Source organism: Sorex araneus, chromosome 11 (genome assembly GCF_027595985.1).
Source record: "Sorex araneus isolate mSorAra2 chromosome 11, mSorAra2.pri, whole genome shotgun sequence".
Taxonomy (NCBI): Eukaryota; Metazoa; Chordata; class Mammalia; order Eulipotyphla; family Soricidae; genus Sorex; species Sorex araneus.
In genome coordinates this window covers 34,344,247-34,368,243 of record NC_073312.1, presented here as the reverse complement: position 1 = coordinate 34,368,243, position 23,997 = coordinate 34,344,247, and the positions used below count along the sequence as shown (strand labels likewise).

The window sequence follows — 23,997 nt, the reverse complement described above, 5'->3', positions numbered from 1 at the left end:
ATCAAAGATAAACTAAGCCAGGCATCAACTAAAAAGGTGAGAACAGGATTAATTCTGGGAGAGGAGCCCTATCTTTCCTGACGCTGACATTTCAAATGAATGACTTCCAGGTCCTTGATACTCCTGAGTGATGGGACATACATACATCTCAAAGGGACTGAGAAAGGAGGCACAATTTTGAGTCTTTTTCAGTAAATTACTCAAAGAAAGTGCAATCAGGAGACTAGAGAGCTAAAGAGATGTACGGGCATTAAGGTGCTTGTCTTCTTGCATGTGGCTAATGCTGGTTGACACTGCATATCGTCTCCTTAGCACTGTCAAGAGTGATTCTTGAGCAGAGCCAGTAGTAAGCCCTGACCACAACAGAGGAGAGGGGGACAGGAGAGACAGAGAGACAGAGACAAGAGAGAGAGAGAGGAGAGAGAGAGAGGAGAGAGAGAGAGAGAGAGAGAGAGAGAGAGAGAGAGAGAGAGAGAGAGAGGCCCATGGTTAGGAACTAGCCCTGCTAAAATAGCAAATTCTTTAGACACTTGGATTTTTTTCCACAAAGGAAAGGGAATCTGTGGCATTGGAGAGACAGCACAGTGGGTAGGGCAATTGCCTTGCATGATACCAGCCTGGGTTTGATCCCAGATGGTCTCCTGAGCACAGCCAGGAGTAATTCCTGAGCACTGCTGGATGTGACCAAAACCCCCAAAACAAACAAAAAGGCTAAGCCAGCATTTGGTAAGCCCTCTCTTACTGCCTGGGTTTGAGCGGAGTGTTCGTGTTAGGACTTTGCAATGCTCAGGAGATCATGTGGTACCAAAGATTGCATCTTCCACATGCAAAGCATGTGCTTAATCCTTTGGGATACAAAGAAGGTAAAGCAGAAGAAAAAAAACACTGAGAATGGAACATCAATGGGCTCAGCCTTTTAGCTAACTAGTCATGAGAGCAGACTAGCTCAAGCCTCAGATTTAGGAAAACAGAATGAAGAGGCCCATTTATAGGTTTGGGCTACTCTGTCCTGGAAGAGGTTCTGAAGCTAAAATGTCCTTAATGAGCTCCAGGCAACTGACTCAGATTCCATCCCTGGCACCACATATGGTCCCTCAAGCCCGGTCAGGAGTAATCCTGAGCTCAGAGCCAAGAGTAAGTCCTGAGCCCTGCTGGGTGTAGCCCAGAAACCAAACCTAACCCAAAATCAGATAAACCTGGAACGTTTTGGTTGAGTGTCCAGTCCGGTCATTCGTCAGAACTTGACTGAAAAAGACAGCATTTTTAATTTTGCTTTTTTTCCCCATAAAATGTCTGGAAGGGAAGGAAAGTGCCCATGCTGATCTCACTGCTCCCTCATGGCAACCACAGCAGCAGCGATGATGTAAACAGAATCATTAGCACATGCTGTTTCGCTTCTTTCCGCTTCTAGGGAGACGGGCAGGTGGGAGGTGAAATAAGCTGTGGCCGGGACACATCTCCTTCATTACTTCTTCCTTCTGGATGACATGAGAGCCCTGGTCAGTGAGAACATGTGGACAGAACTTTGACTTCATGGCATAAGCGGTACAAGTGAGAGACACTGGCTGGTTTAACATGCCCATCAGTGACAATATTGTCTAAAATTTGCTAGTTGTCTTTGTTGTATTTATTTTGGTTTGGGGGCCACACTCAGCTGTGCCCAGAGGTCACTCTCACTTGTGTTGGAGGACCAACTGCAGTGCATCGATCTAACTGAGGTTAAAAAGATCTGAGTACCTTAATCCCTCTCTGGCCCACAAAACTGGTATACATTCTTTGGGGGGAGAGGGAGAATCTTCCATGCAGGGCTGAAGGGGGCTCGAGGTGCTGGGGATCAAACTCGAGTTGCCACATGCAAGGCAAATGCCCTACCTACTGCACTATCGCTCTGGCCCTTGGACTTAGAATTTTCATCGTGAAAAGGGCGTTAACTATTAGTTCATTTCCTTTTTGGGGGTCACACCTGGTGTTGCTGGGGTCCCACTCCAGATGTACTTCAGTCCTTTGTCATCTCTCCTTATTCATGTAACTTGTTTAACTTACTGTTGTTTTCATTTAGTGACACACAAAACAAAGCAAAGGCCGCCCTCCTTCTGCGAGAGGCCAGGTTCTTTATTGCACCGTGCACACAGCAGCTGCTTCAGAAATGCTGAAGAAGTAGTTGTGAGATGTCATAACGGTGGCAAAGGACTTCAGGAGGCAGACTGGTGAATCCAAGATGACTAGTGTTTGGGGATACATTGCCACATCCAGCAGTGCTTAGGAGAAACCCTTGGCAGGGCTCACAAGACTGGGTGTGGTACTGAGGATCTGTACCAGGGTCTGTGGGATAAAAGGCCAGTGCCTTAATCTATCTTATTTCTCCAGCCCTGTAGAGGGTCAGATATACCGCAACAATCACATTGCCCTGCCCCCACCAAGAGTCTTCATGCAGATGCAGGGACACACACACACACACACACACACTCTCTCTCTCTCTCTCTCTCTCTCTCTCTCTCTCTCTCTCTCCCCCCCTCCCCCTGCCCAGGGCCATTTTGATATTTACATTCTTCTTGGGCCACACAGTTGAGGCAGAAGGATTGAGGGCAGCAACCATGTGTGTCTGCCATGATATAACCCAGCAGGGCCCGACCATATGACTTCACAGGTCTTACGCCTGGAGGCTGCACCTTGCCTGGGTGATGAAGTTGCTCGGTGTAGAGGACGGAAGGAACAACTTGCAATAGTGAATCTAATTGCATTCTATATGGCCAGGAGAACAACTGCCAAGAAACACCACACAAATGTGATTGCCTCTGAGTGGTGGGCTCAGAGGTGAATCTGACTTTTTCATATTCCTTGTTGCACATAGAGCTGATTCCCCGGACCCTGTTGCAAACTGTAGTGGCTTGGGGGAGTCTGCAGCCTGGCCACTCTCTGCCCACATGGGCAGAGGTGGTGAGATTCAAGTAAGTATGCATGTGAAAAAAGTATAAAACTGCACACAAATGGAAAAGCTTCTATTTTGTCTCACAAGCATATAAATTTGTTGCTATTATTACAAGAAATTCACATGGAACAATGAAATCTAGAGTTTATTTAATTTCTGGTGGCACCAATAACCAAACTCAGGGCCCTCACACATGCAAGCATTGTTTAAACCACTAAGTCACCTTTACCCAGATTAATTCAAAACAAAATTCAAAAGTCACTGCTTTCTGCAGCAGGAACAACTAAAACACAAATCAGTGCTAAACTGGGCCAATGGTGAGAGGCAGGTTGAGGATCAGTCGTGGAAACGGCACAAATAACACAAGAGCAGACTGCAGAGGTTAAATTCAGGTGATTTATTGTAAACAGGATTACCCTAGCACTCCACCACACTGGCTGTGTCACATGCTCTGTCTTCCACATCAACTAGCAAAAAAGACTTCTTTGAAGAAGTCCCAGGTAACTAATAATTTAATTTGTTTCTCAAATCTCCTTGACTACGCCGTTGAGTATTGGGGAGGGGGGGTCTGTTATTGCTCAAGGACTGCAGCTTGGACCCATTGACATGAATCCATTAGTTTGCCTGAGTGATCCAACAGTTGCTCTCACTCCAGTCTGGAAGCTGCACAAAGCTGGGGGACACTGAGAAGCCACACGGGTTCCTGCAAGACTACCTGGGATTCCTGTCCGAATTTCGTCATGTGACTTTTTCATCAAAGTGACACTGCTAAATTTCATCCAATTTGTAAAAAGAGCCCAGTTATTCACGAGCACATAGTTTTCACAGAAAAGATAGGTGGACTATTGACTCTTACAGAGGCAGACTCAAAACACTCAGGACTAAGTTTGGATCCCACTTGTATATATTTGCTGTTTGATGAAACACTGCATAGTCGACAAGTGCATAAAACCAGAAGGAAGCAATGACTCACACGCCTTCTGGTGGGCCGAGATAGGCTTCTGATAAGAAGCTTTGGAAGGGAGAGGGTAAAAAGACGGTTACAGCACCACATTGATCTGACAACAGAAATGGAGCCCCACTTTGGAAAGCGGTCTCCATGGTAAATTATATCATTCTTGCCCCAAATTTAGATTATTTGGAAGATGGCAAATATGAAAACTTAAGATGTGAAAAGACGTGACTACAGAAAGAAGTCCTGGCAAATCAAGTCATGTGGAGGTAAATGTCATTTGAAAATGCCATTTCTTGACTGCCTGAGTTAGTGGACAACAGGCCATTACTATTATGAGTGCCTGTACGTGGAAGTATACTCACAATTTCTCTGAAAGCAGCAACAGTAAATATTCCAAAACAGCTGTTAAATCTATAGCATTTAATCTAAAATAGTATCTCATGAAAAAAATATTTTTTTAAAAGTCTATTCCAGTCATCATCTGTTTTGTATGTTTATATTTATATATATTCAAAAACAACTTAACACTTAAGGCAAGATTAGACTGGTAGCAAAAGGGATTTAAGAGTCTTATAGAGATCAGACTATTAAAGAACCCAAGGTTTATTTTTTATACCTCAAAAAGAAAGTAATAGTGGCTTTGTACGGTTGCCTTTTAAATTCTCAATGGGGCAAATATTTTGAATGCAATTTCATATTCTGAGAGCAATTTCATGGCAGTAAAGGTTACAGATGTTTAGAAGAGCTGATGTTGGAAAAGCATGTCACACACTCAGTGGGGTCTGAAGATGACCCTATATATACTTGTTAAATAAATACAGTAATATGATGATGGGAACAAGGAACTGATGGGAACACTGCAAACCAACTATGAACAAGAATGTCAATATAGAATTCAATCCAAAAGAAAAAAAAAGATTACAATAATCCTGAGAAATTCAGTTTGGGACAAAATTGATGTAAGGTATAAGTCTGTATTTCTAGCACTGTAAATAAGTAGGGTGTTCTAAGATTTTCCAGCATTTTAATAGTTTAAAAAATGTTCCAATTTTATAAAAAGATTAAAACCATGCCTTATATAATCAGCAATTTCACTAACAAAAGACAGTTACATTGCTTTGTTCATTATCTGCCAGATGTAACGTTCTCCACTGATTTACATGAAACCACCAAGTAGAAGGCAAATTTGAGGATCAATTTTGAACAAAGGGATAATCTTTCCAAATGTTTTGAAGTCTTTTCTGTCAACCTAGGAGGCATTTAGAAAAGAGCTAACATATTACCTTCTGACAAGTGGACTATTTTACAGAACAGGGAAGGAAGGTTCTATAGGAATATCATTCATCATTTTAAGTGTCGTTATATAAGGAAATTTTTTCATAATGAAAAGAAAAATTTTAAATATTTAAGCCATGTATTTTAAAAAATATTTTACATCTATAAGATTTTGTGATTTTATTGTTGGAATTTTAATACTTCTACATACTGACACTTGACAACTTTTTCTGTTTTTATCTCTAACAGTGAACCAGAAGCTATTAACGTAGCCAAGATTTCTTTTCCTCACGCCTGGAAGACTAAGAATGCATCCTCTTGCATTTTCCCACCCGAGGGGACTCTTCAGAGCTTCGCAGCCATGAAGTTGATATGTGGTTTTACGAGGGGAAACAGTGGCAAACCACGCTTGAACTCGGTCATGTTCTGAATCACTTCAGGCTGCAAAAGAGAACAACAAAACTTTGAGCATGTCTGGCCAGTAGTAGACCGAATGGGATGGCGTCCTTCCCTGATGACTAGGTCTCTGCCCGATACTTACTGTGGCCTGCTGACTTATCAGACAATTCATGTGAATAAGCCTACTGTGAGTGTTGCCCATGTGACTTGAGGCTGGAAGGGAGATTCTATGCTTTCCTCTGGCCACATAAAGACTAACCCAGCCTCAAGGTTGCAGAGAGGCAGAGGCGAGGGTGCACCCACCCCTCTCATGAAAAGGGCCCGGGGGCCTGCCAATTCTGCCCTCCTAGAAATAGCTGCCAGGCTTTCCAGAGAGTGAAAAGACACAGGGGCTGGAGGAGGAGCTGGAGGTGACCTGTGGCTGAGAGGCTGAGTCTCTACAGCCCTGGGAGCTGTAGAGAGCAGACCTGTCCCTAAGGGAGAGCCCCGACCTCTTGGTGACCGTGAATCTCTAGGTCTCCTGTGTGCCCTGGTGAATAAGCACTTTCTGTGTGAGAAAGTTCTTGAACAATGCAGCTTGTTTAACATTTACAGTTCTTACTTGTGGCAAGGATGGAGCCTGGGACAGATTTATGTCATTCTGACACGGGAACTCTCCAACCACAGGACCTATAAGAAAACAGAAGGTTTAATGTTTTCAAAGGATTGGTACTAGAAATCAGTGCATCGTTCCTTTGGGGGTCAGCAGGAGGGGGGGCGGTGATTTGAACTACATCTGGTACCAGGGAGCAAATCCACAATAAGCCATATAGAGGGCAAGCACCTTACCCCTGGACCATCTCTCTGGCCCCTTCAGGGAATTTATCAAAAAGCTGAGGGCTGGGAACACGGCTCAAGTGTAAAGCACTCTGGGGGTGAAGAGGGTTTGATCCCCGGCACCACGTAACCACACACCTCACACTGCCAGGAGAGACCCTGGCCGCCCCAGCACCACCAGGATTCGACCTTCCACTAAGAGACACCAACCATGACTATTTCCGCCCCTCACTCCCTACCCTAGGGGGTGGTCAGGGACTGCTCTTGGCCCCGTGCTGGGGCCACTCCTGGTGGCGCTCAGGACCGTGTGATGATGTCACTCTTGCAAGCAAAGCCTGCCTCCAGCCTGTTGAGCTCTCTCTAGTCCAAACACCAGTTCTCACTTCCACTTTATTTGCTAGGGACGGAAGCCGGGTCCCCTGCATGTCACACAGGCATTCTGCCCAGGAGTTCTCTTGGGCAGTCTATGACCTCAATCCCTGCACTCTCTTTCTAGCCTATAAACATAAGTTTTGTGCCTCAAATATGAGCTCCAGCAAACATGGGTAAGTCCCAGCAAAAATGTGAGCCCCCACAATCTCCTGGACAACTCCTGTTGACCACCCCAGTGAAGACCTCCTGTCACTGCAACAATGGCATCAATAACAAGGAGAGGGGTCGGAGTCATGGTACAAAGGGTAAGGCATTTGCTTTGCATGCACCTAACCTGGGTTCAATCCCTGGCACCCCATATGGTCCCCTGAGCACCGCCAGGAGTGATTCCTCAGTGCAGAGGCAGGAATGAAGAGCCAGGAATAGAGCCGGGTACGACCCAAAAAGCCCAAAACGAAACAAAACCAAACACCCCCCAAAAAGGGGAGAGAGAGAAGAGGAAATAAAGATTGGAGCATGTAAAATTTTTACAAGTCAACTAACAAATACTTACAAGAATCCATTTCCCTGGCAAGAACATGAACGGAAACCTTATGTCTCCTGGGGGCATCGACCGCCAACATTTCCTAAGCGGAAGGAAGAGCATGGTTATCCTTTTGCCCATTGAGAACTGAAGCTGAGCCGATTGCTCTCTCAGGACGCCACCACCACCAGCGATCAGGCGGTCCAAGCAAGAAACAACGCTGCCCTCACTCCCCGAGACACTGTCTGAGGAAGCAGGGAGGCAGAGACGCCCTACCCCGTCTTTGCTAATGAGCAAACAGCCCCAAGCAGAGCAAGGGATCCTGCTCAAATGCCTGGGCTGCGGCTCCTCCGGGGGGTGACACGAGGCTGCACTCTGGGCGATCTTTCATGTCGGTGACGTAAGGCCAAGGACAGTCACAATCCTGCATTTCTGAGAACCAAACTCTGCACGGGGGGAGCTGGGTCACTCAGTGGGGCCAGGTGCGCTCGGCTCTCTGTAGGGTGGGCATTTCAGCTCCCACTCGGACACTCGGCCAGTCTGCCCATCTCCGCTCCCCCAACTGCTGTGAGGGCTGCCCTATAGCTACAATGAGAACCAGGGCTGTGGGAAGCAGATCCACCTACGGAGAAGTATCTCCCGGCCTTTCATTCACTTTCACTGGGCTTTCATTTGTCTTTTCCAAAGCTAAGTGAGCGGTGATGGTTTCCTAAGCTCTCAGTGAGAAGTGACGTTTTGTTATCCTTTGAGGACCAACCAAGAGTGAATGAAGCAGTTATTTGTGGGGCAGGTTGGACAGAAGCCCGACCTTCCCAGCACGCCTAGTCGGGACCTCGGGCTCCCTGATGAAGAGCTGGCGTCTGAGTAGGGAGCAGGGAGGACAGAGGGCCCCCTCCAGAGCGCAGGGCCATGCCGGGCCCCGCCATGGGGAGAGGAAGACAGTACTCTAGGAGCTGTCCCCACGCCCCAAACAGCAGTGTCATAAACAGGGAAACCCCCAACAAGGCCGTCATAAACCCTTCCAGAATGGGTTTAAAAGCAGCAATACACATCCATGCATTATTTCCTCCTCTGTCAAAACCCAAAGAAGGAAATTCAAATTACCTTGTAGAATTTGATAATGTCTTCCTTGGTAAGTGTCTTTAAATATGCCACTTCGGTATTATCTGAAAAGGTAATCAATAATAATTTACTAACATATCTTCCCCCCCTTTATGGTGGGATGGAGGAGGACTCCAGCAGGCGGTCGTGGGGACAGTGGCTCCCTGCAAGGGCCTGAGGCTGCAGTGCCCTTGGATCCTGCTCAAATGCTGGGGTCAGGACCAAGGTGACGCCTGCGATGCCCTGGCCATCTCCCCGACCACTGACACTGCCACTGGAAGCAAGGCAACTACCCCGAGTGACAAAATACTCAGCACTAACACTCTCCAGCATCCCAAACCAGCGCTGGAATAGTCCCACAAAATGACCGCCCCCCTCTCTAGGAGGGCCCCCCTGTGCCAGCGCGACGCTGAGCCACCGTAAGTGCCGAGGTGCTCATGGTGTCTGACCTCTGTCAAAGTTGTACTGCTGCGAGATGATTTCCCCCCAGTATTTAGCGCACTCTGCCGACAGCTTCTTTGGTTTGTCTAGTCGACGAATAGCTAATGCCTGGATGTGCTTCTGGAAGGCTTCTTCCGTCATGTCCTCTATGGCCTTTTCCATGGTGATTAAGAAAGCTTCCACTCTGCTCTCTAGGTAGTGAGGTGGCTTTTCCGACTGAATGATGAACCTCAGGCCTTGTATGCCATTGGCTCGACGTGGCCCACTGAAGACAATATAGCCTGAAACACAAACATTAGTCAGGATTTAGGCATTTTAGACTTGGGTCACTCTGAGGGGGCAGGGGAGGGATGGGAGTTTGTGCCAGGGATCAAACCCAGGTCCCTAAACGCAAGGCATGTGCTCTACTACTGAGCCACATTGTGACCCTGGAGTCACTTCTAATCCGTCAAAAATTGTCAGAAAAAAAAAATCTACTTTGGGGATTAGTATCATTCACCTTTGAAAAAAAAAAAGAGCAACGAAGGCACTGCTAATTCCTAAGGACAGAAGAAATGCTCTCTGAAGAAAAGTTGGAAGTAACTTAAAAGCAACCAGGGCTCCACAGGCTAAGGCACATGCTTTGTGTGCTGAAGGTGGGTTTGATCCAAGGTCCGGGCACTACTGGGAACAAGCCCTGAGTAATGGACTAGGAGGCCCTAAGCACTGCCAGGTGCAGCCAAGGGGAAAAAAACAAAACCAACCAAATAAACAAAAAACCCCACAAAACCAAAAAAACCATCCTCCCTTACACACCCCCCCCCAAAAAAATCAATCCTATTCATCAATAAATTCTCAATGTCAGCGAATCTCCTTTAACCTACTGGTTATTTCTATTCATATAAAAATAAGACTCATTTTTATCACCTAACATTTGCTTTGCCCTCCAAGTTTCTGACCTCAACTAGACCCCCCACAGACCACCAGCCCTGTAATTCTGGGAGCTCCTACATGACCACGGCCCCCCTTCAGTATCTCTCCTAAATAGAGCTCGGGACTCCTCCTGCATGACACAGGCAGCTGTGGTCTCTTTGAGGTCCCTTTTTGAGGAAGAATGGGTCTACAGCATAACTGCAGTGTTTAAAGATCCTTAGGAACACTGCACTGAACTAGAATCATCACCCTTTTACGTTCTGCATTCCTGATGAGAAGGGAAGCCCCATCATTTAGCTTATCAGTTTGCAATATTCAGCATTAAGCATGAGGGTTATTTCAAAATTGATAATTGGAAGCTCATTTTCTCATGGGTTCTCACCAGTTACTGCTACAGCTTCCTTCTTTTCTTAGTGATCAAACATTCCAAGATCACTAAGACTTTTGACAGAGCCTCAATTTTAACATTTCCTCAATGCACACGGACTGAGTACCTTCTATGTACCTCGGGCTTGGGAAACAAAGATAAAGAAGAAAAAAATACCTGTTTGCAGGGATTCCAAAGCTAGTGAGTCTAAGTTTCTCTCGATAGCTTGCTTTCCACCTTGTCACACAAAAGAGTACATCCTTAGCATCCTCCCAACCCAAATGTCCTCTTAGGGTTCTATTTGTGATTTGGTTTGGTTTAGTTTTTGCAGTGGGGGAAAGAGAAGCCAGGACCTCATACATGCAAGGCAAGTGCTGTGCTGCTGAGTTACATCCCTAGCCCTGTCTACAAATGTTCTCTTAATTTGATGTGTCTGTGATGTAAAAACAGTGTTACTATCTCTAGAACTGCTTTAATGTCCATCTATACTGTTTACTTCTTAGAAGTGGATTTCCCCACAAGCACGGTACTCACAGGTCACTGAGTAGAGCATGCCTGGAGCACCATGCTGCGGAACTGTACATGTGGAGAATGTTTTCTGCAAAGAGTGTTTTCAAGGTCCCTGGTACCCTCCTACCCACCCCCACTCCCCATTTACCTAGCTGCTCCTTGGTGCGAAGGGTGTTGAAGCACGGCTCAGAGATGATCTGACAGAAGAGTTCCAAGAACATATTCTCCGAGGTACTCTGCATGTCTGTTTGGTAGTAGATCTCAATGCCACAGTTGTTATGAACTTCATTCCTCTGCTGATAAACAAACCAACCTCCTAGAAAGTTCAAAAAAAAAAAAAGAGGAACAAGATCTCAAATACTTATTTTGGCTCTAAGAAGCAATATTTGGCTTTTTTTTTAAAGTTGTTAGATTTGCTTGATGTTTTCTGATAATTCTATACTCCAATCAATTTATGAACAATGTAAGAGTCTGGGATGGACAATGAGTAGGACATCTGCCTTTATACTCGGCAAACCTAGGTTTGATCCCTGGTATCTCATACGGTCCCCTGAGCTCACCAGATTACCCCTGAGTGATGAGTCAGGAGGAAGCCCTGAGCACTGCCAGCTGTGGCCCCAAAACAAACTAACCAATAAAAGATGGGCTGGAGCCCTGGTTAACCTTGTGCCAGGCAAGCGCCCACATACTGTATTATTGGCTCCAGCCCCCTCTCTGTGGATATTTTTAATTGTTCACTCAATTTTTCACTAATTATTCACTAATTCTTCACTCAATTAAGTCAACCATAGTTTTATTCTCTTCAAAAAGATTACTTTTCTCAAATATTACCTCACTGGACCTTCTACAAAAAAAATCTCTTAGAAAATCACCTATCTTTGGGGCCGGAGTGATAGCACAGCGGGTAGGGCGTTTGTCTTGCACGCGGCCAACCCGGGTTCAATCCCCGGCATCCCATATGGTCCCCCAAGCACCGCCAGGAGTAATTCCTGAGTGCAAAGCCAGGAGTAAACCCTGAGCATCGCTGGGTGTGACCCAAAAAGCAAAAAAAAAAAAAGAAAAAGAAAATCACCTATCTTTAACTCACTTAAAAAATGTTTTACAAAAAAAAAAGGGGCTGGAGCGATAGCACAGCGGGTAGGGCATTTGCCTTGCACGCGGCCAACCCGGGTTCTAATCCCAGCGTCCCATATGGTCCCCTGAGCACCGCCAGGGGTAATTCCTGAGTGAAGAGCCAGGAGTAACCCCTGTGCATCGCCGGGTGTGACCCAAAAACCCAAAAAAAAAAAAAAAGTTTTACATTTACACCACAATAGTTGGTGGCTTCTCCCATACATTGCAGAGCTTCGGGGGTCACATCCCTCTGCGACTAGGGAATCGTGTGGTGCTGAGGACCCAGTCCTGGCCTCCCACATGCAAAGAGCGTGTTCCAGTCTGCTGAGCTACTTTATTATCATGCACGTCGAAAGAAATTTAATTTCAACTAATGAGTAATTTAACATTTCAACTTACTGTCAGGCAGCTGGACTTCTCTATAGCGAACCAGCTGACTTGGGAGGAGAGGTTTGGTGTGAGCATATTCAACAAGCGTGTCCTCGACCATCTGCATGATCCCTAATGCAGTCTGTGGAATAAAACAGGCCATGCCCATTACCATACACAAGGGTACCGTCTGGGAAAATGGTGTATTATCAGGTGGTGGCCATGTAATGCACACACATGCATGTGAAAGAAACAAAACCAGTGCAGTTGATCATGATCAGAAAACTAGATCTGTGAATCTTAAACACACCCCATCTGACTCAAATGCATTAAACCAAAATTAGTCCATCTGCCGTGGCAGGAGGAACACTTAGACATCAGTACTAACCCAGAACTCGAAGGAAAAGGGTTGCCAAATCTTTTTAAGAAGTACAGGTCCCAGGGAAGAACCCTGCCCAGACACTGGGAGTTAGGGCTAAGGTGAAGAAGTTAAGGCTTTATCTTGAATAAAACAGGTCCTGGGGGAAAGGGCATGAATTAGCAGCAGAGAGGACATACTGTTTTGGAGGCACTACAGCAGAATGGCAGAGTTCGGGCTCTTGAGAAGGACTCTCTAAGAACCGCAGAGACCTGCAAGGTGGGAGTCTAAATTCACGGGGTGAGTAAGAATGCAATCCTTCTAATTCTGATTTCATAGAGCAGGAAAGCAGAGCCCTCGCAGGCAGAGGCAATTCCAGAAGTTACCGATCTAGGAGGTAGCAGGATTTTACTCTGGGCTGCTGGACGCTCTACCAGGTGCTCATCCCATCACCCAGCCCGCGGTCCTGAACACGGCGGGAATAACTGCCGTCCCCCTCCCACAGGGCTTTCCTCCCAGCCTGACGGCTGCGGAGGGGACGGCAAGGAGAGTGGGTATGCAAGCGACCACTATCACGCTCTCCGCTCCTCTTGTTCCCTGCTTCTTCCAAAGAGCAAAACTTGAGTATGGCAGTACTCGGGATCATACTGCGATAGTGAATAGTCTTCGACTAGGGTTAAAAACAAGATCCAGAAAGATCTGCTAAGCCTGCTACACCCACCTGCTTTGTTATGTTTCCATGGAGAAGGGCTTCAATGTGCAGCCGAGACAGCAGCTGAGGAATGAAGGCCTTAAGGCAAGGAAGGGTGACATCTGCAAAGGGACAATAAACAGTCAGCAGCAGCCGGGAGGCTTTATAAAATAAACTCAGGGAATTTGAAAGAGAAAAGTTGCAAAGGTAACCCAGACCATGCGGGAACCCCATCACCCTGTCTCCCCTTAGGGGAGTATCTCTTCTAACCATAGAGTATTGATCAAAACCAAGACATCAACGCTGTGGCATGGTGTAAACTCAAATACAGGCATTATCTGGGTTTCCCGCTTCCCACTGGCATCGCTCCCTTTGTGTTTCAGGCTCCCATCCACACCCCACGCTGCACTTCGTTGCCAAGAGTCTTTAGTTTCCGCTAATCTGTGACAGTTCCTGGTCTTCACTTGTCTTTTAGTACCTTAAGATTTTTGGAGAGCACTATTCGATTTTGGCTTTAAGTTTTAGGGCCACCCCTAGTGGTACTCAGGGTTTACTCCTGGCTCTCTCCTCAGGAATCACTCCTTGTGGGGCTCGGGGGATTGAACCTAGGTTGGTGATGCACAAGGCAGGCACCTTACCCATGATGCTATCTTCCTTGGCCCCCAACATTTTCTAGTTTCTAACTCAGCCAAACAGAGAGAAAGATGTATTAGCATTCTTGTCTGATAAAATTACCAAGCTCGGTCTATTTTTTTCCTCTCTTCGGAGAACTTTAGTATTAATAAATTACAAATGCTTAAGCACAACATGCAACTACCTGCAAAAATATGTAAACAGAAATAACCACTGTGGATCCAGGTTGAAAATAGCAAACACAGCTAAGAAACAAGTTTCTTAAGGGAGTGGGAGGAATCACGGGGACATTAGTGCAGGGAAGTTGACACTGGTGATGGGATTGGTGCCGGAACACAATGTCTGAAACTCAATTATTTCCTTTGTAAATCACCGTGCCATAAACAAACAAACATAAAACACCCCAAAATGTCACCCAAATATCACTGTAATTTTATTTTGTTTTGGGTCCCATCCAGTGTTACTCAGGGGTTCCTCTGGCTCTACACTCAGGAGTCGCTCCTGGAGGGGTCACCATAGTTTTTATTTAAAAGTATGCCCAGGGGACAGAGAGAGAGTACAGTGGGTAAAGCACTTGGCTTCCAAGTGGCCAACCTGGGTTAGATCCCAAGCACCCCATGTAGTCCCCCGAGCCTTACCAGGAGTGATTCCTGAGTGCAGAGCCAGGAATAAAGCTCTAAGCACTGCCAGGTGGGGTCCCTCCTGGACCCCCAATAAATAGAGCATGCACAGCTGCCTTTAAAGTATAAACCAAGGTGATTTCAGAAAGATGAAGCAATAGGCTATAGGCGGGAAACAAGCATCTCACCATCCAGGGCTTCTTTCAGCTCATCTTTAGTCCAGGCCACTTCTGTCATCAGCAAGCGGAGGTAGTACATGGCATGCTGGTGGGGCTGCTCAGCCCGGAAGTTGTTGAGAGATCGCATATACTAGAGGATGAGACATGGGCTTATAACTTTAAGAAATACTTTTTTTTTTTCTTTCTTTTTGGGTCATACCTGGCGATGCACAGGGGTTACTCCTGACTCTGCACTCAGGAATTACCCCTGTCGGGGCTCAGGGGACCATATGGGGTGCTGGGAATTGAATCCGGGTCGGCTGCGTGCAAGGCAAAAGCCTTACCCGCTGTGCTATTGCTCCGGCCCCAATACTTTATTTTTTTAAAACTAATTATCTATTTATTGGTTTTTGGCCACATTCAGCAATGCTTAGGTGGTTACTCGACTCTGCACTCTGATGGTCTCGGGGGACTGTATGGGATGCTGGGGATCAAACCCAGGTTGGCTGCATGCAAGACAAGCGCCCTCCCTGCTATCCTATCACTCCAGTCCAGCTTTTAGAAATGCTTTAAAAGGCAATTACTTTACTCTTGCCCTTACAGGACTTGCTTTTCAGTGTCTAGGGTGGGGCTTTATCTGCAACATCTGACATGCCTGGAATGACACTATAAATATGTAGACCTCAGAAAGTTACCCCCAGCTTTTGGAGCCTTCATCTCTTGGCATTCTTTGGCACAGGCTAAGGCCATCCTGAAGTAGCAAGAAGCTGGCCCCATGGAATGTTAGACTCAGTATTACACATAAGAATAATATATGTATGTGTACACATATAACACACAGGCTCTTCATTTTTTTTATTATTATTTTTTAAATTTTTTGGCTTTTTGGGTCATACCCAGTGATGCTCAGGAGTTATTTCTGACTGCACTCAGGAATTACTCCTGGCAGTGGTCAGGGGACCATATGGAATGCCAAGAATCCAACCTGGGTCGGCCACATGCAAGGCGACTGTACTATCCACTGTACTATTACTCTGGCTCCAAGTTGTTCAATTTTAAAAATGCCATTTATGTTGGCGTACATTAAAGGTCACAGTCTGGTTCTTAAAACAGTATTCATCCCGTATTTCCATTATTGGGTCAACAGTGAACTGAATTTGAGCAGGATTCGTGTTTAATGTGACAGAGCTTAATGTGACAAGCTCCTCATAAAAGGCCAATCTCAACTTAGGGAACTGTGTGCTCTTCCAAGAAGAAAGTGAGACGAAACCTTCACGGTTTTCCTAGGTCACAGCAGGCTTCTCTGACAGCCAGTGCTGCCTTGTCCTTGCTCCTGGCCCCATGGACAGGCCAAGAACCACGTCTCCTGGGCTTCCCTTCTGCACTAAGGACTCAGCAAGAGCAGGCCGAGAGCATGAGCATGGGGTGGGGAATGCTTCTCTCCTCTCCAGAAATGTTTGGGACATGGCAGTAGCACCTTGCGAGTGAAAAAATTTCACTGACAATAAAATTAATTCAGGAAACTTACCACCTTTTTTTTTTTTTTTTTTGCTTTTTGAGTCATACCTGGCGATGCACAGGGGTTACTCCTGGCTCATGCACTCAGGAATTACTTCTGGCGGTGCTCTGGGGACCATATGGGATGCTGGGAATCGAACCTGGGTTGGCCGAGTGCAAGGCAAACGCCCCATCTGTTGTACCATCACTCCAGCCCCAACTTACCGCCTCTTTGATGATTTCAAATCTTTTTTCATCAATCTCAAAGGTGGCCATTTTCTCAATAATCTTCTTTAGCAAAATTGGCTGCTTGTCATTGTAACCTTTCACTGAGAGCTACAGAAAAAGAGTTCAGGGTATTTAAAGTCTAAGCACGCATGAGATGACTTCCAAATAGACATCTTAAGTTCTTTTTGTTTTCTGACCACTCCTGGCTTGGTGCTGGGAGAACTGCGTGGTGCCAGGGATCAAACCTGGGCTCCTGTATGCAAATCATGTGCTCCAGCCCTTTGAGTCATTTCCTTGACCCACCAAAAAAAAACCACTTCTTTTCTTGAGGGGAGCACACCCCAGGATATGCTCAACTATTCCTGGAGGTGCTGGGAAGAGCATATGGGGTCTAGGGATGCCAGGTCAGCTATGTGCAGGGCAAGCACTTGAACAGGTGCACTGTTTCTCTAGGACCTTAATCTGGATTTCTAAATTACAAAATCCCCAAATCAGGTATACAAAAATGAAAGTGAAAGGTGACATTCAGCTAACTTATATAATTTAAAACTTGGGGGGAAAATATCATTAACTCTCTTTACTAGTATCAGAAAAGCTTGATTTCGCTTCTCATAAGCAAAATAGAAGGAAAACTCATCTGGTGTGCACACACTATATCATTAAAACTTAAGTTCTCTGCCTGTCAAGGCGGCAGGCTGGGGGAGGGGGTGGGTGGCTGGGAGGAAACCTGGGAATCCTGGTGGAAGGAAGGGAAGAACTGGTGGTGGGACTGGTGCTGGAACACAGTAAACTTAAAACCCAACTTTGAAAATCGTGGTGCTCTAAATTTCTTTTTTTTTTTTTTAAACAAAGAGATGTCTTAAATTCTCATTAAATGGGAATGATGGAATAGCTATACATGTACTGTTGGGTTTTGGAGCCGCACCTAGTGCCACAAAGGGGCTACTCCTAGCAGCGCTCCAGCCCCATGCCCAGATGTGGCAGGGCTTACTCTAGCTCTGTGCTCAGGGCTCGGTCTCCCCTGGAAGTGCCTGGGGATTAGGGCACCATCTGCGGTATCAGGTTGGCTGTGTGCACGGCAAACACCTTAACCACTACTATACTTTTAAAGTTTAGTCTTTAAAAATGACTTTCTTTTTTTTTTTTTTTTCCCAAAAATTTTGGAACTCCCCAGCACTGCTCAGAGGACCAGAAGAAGTGCTGGGGATTTGACCTAGGATCGGCATTGGCAAGGAAAGCATCATAACCCCGGTACTATTTCTCCAGCCCCCAAGAAGAATTTCTAAGGAATAGCAGGATTATGGTTTGTTTTTTTTTTTTAAGTGTGTGGTAAGAAAGTATAAAACTACCAGGAACAAAGTAACAGGTATATCAAATTACTTGTATTTATCTTTGGTGAAATCAATACCCCTAATTTTGTATTAATATGTGATTTTGTCCCTTTTTCCATTCAAAGTTGTTCAATGAGGACCTATCGATACATCTCACTGCTTGTTTACTTGTGGATTGTACTGATATCAGGTTTGACCTTGGAACAATTTAATTCCATCTCTGAAAGTACTGAAAATCAGGCGATGCCACCTGTATTTCCAGAGGGCAGTACCCACAGCAGCCAAGGAGACAGTGCATCCAGAACACTCACGGAAGCCTCCATGCTGCAAATAATGACAGGCAGGAGTCCCTGGGGTGAGGGCCAGTGGTTTCAGAAAAGCACATTGGACCCCATGGGACTAGATGAACAATTAGCAGAGAGTCTATTTTGTCAGAAATATACAAGTTTTTAATTTGTTTAGGCTACACCTGGTGGCGTTCAGGGCTTGCTCCTGGCTCTGCACTCAGGGATTATTCCTGGTGGGGGTTAGGGACCATATGTGAAGCCGGAGATCCAACCTGGGCAGGCTGCACTGCAAGGCAAGCATCTTACCTGCTCAACTATCTATCTCTCTAGTCCCCAAACACGAATTATTTTAATGGCAATATCCTACTAAAATTAAATGGGAAAAAATAAACAACAGGATTACTACTTTTCTATTTGGGGCTTATTTTCACCTCTGGGCTTCAAATTTCCTGGATGCTAAGAGCAGTAATAATTTATATACATTTATCTACATTAAACAAAAGCTACCAAGAAATTTACTTTATGTGAAGAAAATAGTCACTACAAGATAAATCTTGAAAAGTTTAAGTCTTTTGTGTAAGTTTCTTGGTTTATTTTTTTAAGGATTATGCAGCACATGCTCTCATTTTAGTTTTCGCTAAAACAAACAATGTAATTTGAAGAAAAGTGAAGATGAATGTGTGCCATACATGAATGTTAATTTGGAAATGAGAAACGTTGGGAAAAAAATCAGTAAGTTTTAATAATAAGGATATTTCTTGGGATGCATTTAACAATGCTTGTTGAAAAAACAACTTAAAAGTATTTAATGATGCATGCCACAAAACAACTTAAATTAAAATGTCTGATATATCTAAACACAGGAACTCTCTACCACTGTTAGCAGAAAAAAAAGGTGTTTATGAGTAAGTAAAACTTGAGTGCCACAACAGTAACTGGATAGCTTTTAGTTACAGACATTAATATACTTAAATATGTGGAACAAAAAACATGCTGTCAGAATTAATATGTTAATTTAATTCAAGTGAAGGAGCATGCAAATAAATGTAGCACACATACATGTTCACAAGATGCAATAAGCTCTACTAAGTCATTCATTAGTGGAACTACTACTAATCTGATTTCTTCAATCAATAAAAAGGTGCAAGAAAAAAAATACCATCTTCTTGTTTAAGAATGCAGAAGTTAATTGTTTTCTCAAGCTCAACATAATGCTTCAAAGGAGTGGCACCTTTTCTTTGGTCTTCATTTTACTTACAAGTATTGCATTCATTCCTGATGCAATGCCATAGCTCAAACCTGAGAGGCGTGCTGCATATGTATACTCTTTTAAATCATCCTTCAATAACCTGATAAACAGGTATGTCATGTTGCAATGGAGAGGATCAGCATAAATGTAGCGACTAACAAAAAGAAAAACAAAAGAAATGCTTTGATACCTCAAGCAGTGACATGGTAATGAAGAAACATGACCGAAGAGTATGGATATGCAGCCACATGATCTGAATTTCTAGGGAAATGGTATAGGCCAACCTTATGTTTACAATGGCAGCAAGACTTCACTCTCTGCTTTCAGACCAAGACTTCAGGTACAGAATGAATGAGATCTTAACCTAAACACAGGTCCAATTTTGTTTGAGGATAAAAAATAAGACAATCTGATGAAAGATGTTTAAAAAAAGAAATCATGGAAATTTTGCATATATGAATGGAATATTGCTGAATACTTAGAATAAGAGTTAACTTAAAAATGATGAGAAATTATGATTAGCCATAAAGATTAAAAAAAGAAATTAAACTCATACCCTCAATCAAAAATGCTTCCATCAAATCAATATAAAAAATGTTGATGAGTGGAAGGCTCTAAGACGTGGGTACTTACATACATCCCATAGATGGTATTTTGGAGGTCATAGCTCAAGCCTGCTAGCTCTGCTGCATATGCATACTCGTTGAGTGAGTCTTTGAGGAGCTCAAGGTACAAATAGGCCATGTTACAGTGCAAGGGGTCCACATAAGCAAATGGGCTGGAAGAAAATGTTGACAGTAAAATAGCTGTTTTATTACTTCCCAATGTGACATGGCCTTTCGAGAAGGATCAAGAAACTGAACACCAGTTAATACCATTTCCTGAAGCTTGGCTTGAATTCTTGAGTCTGTTTTTTCTTCTTAGAGGATAAAAAGGCGGCTGAAATATGCTGTGTATGCTGGCGGTGGTGAAGAGGGAGAAGGCACTGCTTACCCTAGACGGTGTGGCAGAAAGGCAGGCCAAGGAACGGGCTCAAGTCTACCGTTCTGCTAAGAGGCGGAGGAGTATCTCAGAGGACTGCCACTCTCCCCTTCGGAGCCAGCCACACTCTTGGTGGATTCGGTATGTGACTGAGCTTGTATGTTATCAGTTAACTTAGAAAAACTGAGTTTTTCTTAGGTTTCTCTTAAAACCAAGAGTTTTGAGAAGTTTAAGTTTCTCTTAAAACCAAAAGAGTTTAAAGCACTGTCAGAGAAAAAACAACTTTTTTACCCTATTAATTGCAGTAACTCTTGTCAGAACTAGGAAACACTTAAACTAAGTGAGAAAGAGCAACCAGAGAGCACGGTGACAGAGTGCAACAGCTAAACAGAACAACAGATCATTTAAATCTTCATTTTCCAAGTAGGAAACACAATTTTGCTCATCTCACCTAGGTTTGTAGGAAGAATTAGGGTTCAAATATGAGTCAAATGGCCTACTCATCTGACTGTACAACATGCTTACCTTTTGAGAAGTAAAAGATTTATTCATGCAACAAATATGTATTACTAATGTACTACAGAACTAGGTTCTCTAGGTACTGGGAAAATAGAAGGAACAAATCAGGCAAATTTCTTGACTTCTGAAGATTATATAGTCAAGTCTCACTGGAGGGAATAAGTATTAACTTCTTATGGTGGTGGTGCCAGGGATCAAACCCAGGACCTTGCACTGGCCAGGAAAGTGCTATACCACTGAGCTACATAAAACCAAATACGATATACCAGGTGGTGAGGACACTGTGGACAAAAAAAAATGAGTAGAACAACGGGACAGAAGAGACAGTGTGGCAGTGACAGGGGAGAAAGATCTTGAGTTAATAAAAGGGTCAAGCATTTCTCTTAACAAAGGGACATTTCTCGTATATGTGATGCCAGAGTTCAAACTCAGAACCCCAAAAGTTATGTCTCTAATGCCTGGTAAGGGGTTAACTTAGGGAATGAAGAGAGAGAGCTGGGAGCATACTGGGGAGGGAAAGGTGCAGAATGAGGAGTTTTCCAGGGAAAGACACAGGTAGTACAGAGGAGCTGAAGCAGGGTCCCTATCTGGACACAAATTAGGAGTTTCCCTCTTTCTGCAGCACAGGAAATAGAATTAATGTGCTGAAAACAAAGCCAACAATGTTTGTTTCATGTTTTGTGTCTTTGGGCCACACCCAGCAGTGCTCAGGTGTCACTCCTGGCTCTGTGCTCAGGTAACTGCTCATTAGCAGACTTGGGGGATCATGTAGGATGCTGGGCATCCCTCAACAATGTCAATGAAGCAGATAAGTGAGCAAACAATACAGGCAAAGAACTATGGCATTTAAAGAATTAAAATCAAAGAAAGGGACGGGAACATGGCTCAACAGTCCCATCAGCCATACGTGTTTGAGGCCCAGGGGATGATACCTAGCACCACCCCGAGAAATTTAAAATCAAAATAATCAAAGAGAAAAATACTATAGTTACACATACTTCCTCCACCTGGAAATTCTCAGTACTTTATGGCTGAATATCCTCCATCACTGTTTCCTTTCTTTAGGAAAGAATGGCTCAAAAGCATAAAGCGGGCTGGGGCCATAGGACCGCAGGGAGGGTGCTTGCCTTGCACCTAGCTGACCTGGGTTGATCCCCAGCATCCCATATGGTCCCTCAAGCACTTCCAGGCATTAATTCCTAAGTGCAGAGCCAGGAGGAACCCCTGAGCATGGCCAAAAAAAAAAAAAGCAACATCATCAAAAGAAGATTTCATGAGAAGACCTCCTCGGCAGTTAGCTGTCTTACATTAAGAGCCAATCTGAGAGGGCAAAGGGACACAGCTCTAGCTCAGAATGTGACTCCAGGAAGTGCCCTAGACTGCTGCACCCCAGGAGCTGTGCTGGTGAAGGAGAGGCTGAAACAAACTAAACAAGGGAGCAAGAGTCAACCAGAATGCGTTAAGCCTGGTTTGCTGGTCAACTTATAAAACTGTATAGTAGTTTATATACTTAAGTATGGAGTCAGTTTTAAAAATTGTGACTCTGTGTATACATGAACATAATCTAAAATAACACAACACAAAATCACTTTAACAACATACAAAAAACTGAACAGTGTTTACCTTCAGGAAGACCAGAACATACACACACAAAGAGAAATTACGCGTGAGGGGTGATCATGGCAGTGAAGAAAGATTACAGTTTGGTCAAATGTCAAAGGGTCTTTCCATATGGCCAGAGATCTCTCCAGACCCCGTACCAAGCCCATCCCACCAGGGCACCTCAGATGGAGCAGATGTACTCTCCCCTCCCGCTCCAGATGAAACCCCAGTGACCACAAGCTTCCAGAAGCAAGGCCCAGGTATGCAGGCTCCAGGACCAAGACTCCCGGTCCTACAGCAGCAGCAGAGGAGTGAGGCTGTCCCTCCCCGGCTCCCGGCCGCTTGGGGTCCTGGTCATCATGCCCACTATCTGCCTCTGAGCACCATCTCAGCATACATCTCAGCCATGGTCCAGAGACATTCAAGTGAATCCCAAAATGGATTAGTGCCCTGCAGAGATGTCTCTGGACCCAAATCATTTACAATTTTAGAATTCCAGAAGTACACAGCCACTTTTGTGGCCATGCAAGCTCTCATGATATTCAAAATGAGCAACAGTAAATAAATTACCTAGCATCTTCCCCTGGCAGGCAGGCTTGAATGGTGGTGAGAAAATTAGCACAAACTATAATGCCCAAAAGTAGAGAGAGTATGGCGGAAATTGTCTGCCATAGAGGCAGGGGGAGGACTGGGATGGGGGAGGGGGGTTACTGGGGACATTCGTGATGAAAAAATGTGCATTGGAGGAGGGATGGGTGTTCAATCACTGTATGGCTGATTGAAGCTCAAACATGAAAGCTTTGTAACTGTATCTCATGGTACTGAATTAAAAAAATCAAAAGGTCTTTCGACAAGTATTATGAGGTAATTAATAATTTTTTAAAAATGGCAAAGTGGACACAAGCTGCTCAGTGTGTCACAAATATTCACCTGAACTGTAATAAAAGTCTGTGCTAAAGAACAAACCCTCTCATCACTCACCGAGAAAATCTACGAATCTCAGGTTATAAAACATAATATTTACAGCCCCACAATCTCAACATACTGAGTGAAATATTCACTTTCTACCAAGAGCTTGTTCTTTGCTTTCCCAGAGTATCTCTTTATTGGGGGTAGGGGAGATTGGGGAGGCAGGCGGGGTTGTTAGACCACACCTGGCAATGGACTGGGGATGACAGGTGGTGCCAGAGATTCGAACGAGGATGGCAGTCAATGTGGTTGCTTGCACGGCACTGTGCCTCCTGTGCTATCTCATTTTTGAGCCACACCCGGAGGTGCTCTGGAGGTGCTCAGGGATTACTCCTGGCTCTGTGCTCACTCCTGGTGGGTCTTGGGGGACCATATGTGGTGCCAGGAATTGAACCTGGGTCAGCCATTATGAAAGGCAAGCAAGTGCTCTACCTCCTGTACTACCTCTTCAGCCCATTTTCAATGAAATTTCTAAGATGAGTCTATAGTATCCCCAAGTTTTCAAATCCTGAAGGCCAGGAAGGGCTTCCTACTAGTGAATCCAAATCATTCAAAGGAAGAATGAGAAATTCATGAACAGCAGCAGCTTTCCCTTGTTTAGGCTAAATATCTCTTTAATTTGGGGGAGGGGCAGGGGCGGCGAGTAGTGGGCCCACGCTGAGCTGTGCTCACTCCTGGCTTTGTATTCAAGGATCACCCCTGGAGGTGGGACTATAAAGGCGCCAGGCACTGAACCACAGTGGGCTGAGTGGAAGGCAAGCACCTTAAGCCCTATCCTGTCCACTGTCCTCC

At 44.8% G+C, this 23,997-nt stretch overlaps 1 protein-coding gene across 3 annotated transcripts in view; it reads right to left on the bottom strand.

The window, feature by feature from the left end:
• Positions 1-3,101: 3,101 nt before the first annotated feature.
• IDE (insulin degrading enzyme) overlaps positions 3,102-23,997 on the bottom strand; it is an 88,636-nt gene continuing 67,740 nt past the window's right edge. The window contains exons 15-25 of one of the 3 annotated variants that reach the window (XM_055119054.1): positions 19,144-19,288; positions 16,265-16,375; positions 14,573-14,693; positions 13,162-13,253; positions 12,113-12,224; positions 10,749-10,916; positions 8,820-9,092; positions 8,374-8,435; positions 7,300-7,372; positions 6,160-6,227; positions 3,102-5,600 (exon numbers count right to left, since the gene is read on the bottom strand). In XM_055119054.1, the coding sequence (XP_054975029.1) occupies positions 5,505-5,600; positions 6,160-6,227; positions 7,300-7,372; positions 8,374-8,435; positions 8,820-9,092; positions 10,749-10,916; positions 12,113-12,224; positions 13,162-13,253; positions 14,573-14,693; positions 16,265-16,375; positions 19,144-19,288 (1,321 nt within the window). In that variant the 3' untranslated portion in view covers positions 3,102-5,504. Of the gene's footprint in view, positions 5,601-6,159; positions 6,228-7,299; positions 7,373-8,373; positions 8,436-8,819; positions 9,093-10,748; positions 10,917-12,112; positions 12,225-13,161; positions 13,254-14,572; positions 14,694-16,264; positions 16,376-19,143; positions 19,289-19,767; positions 19,913-23,997 lie in introns of all 3 variants that reach the window. The other 2 variants (XM_055119053.1, XM_055119055.1) reach the window with 2 other exon arrangements.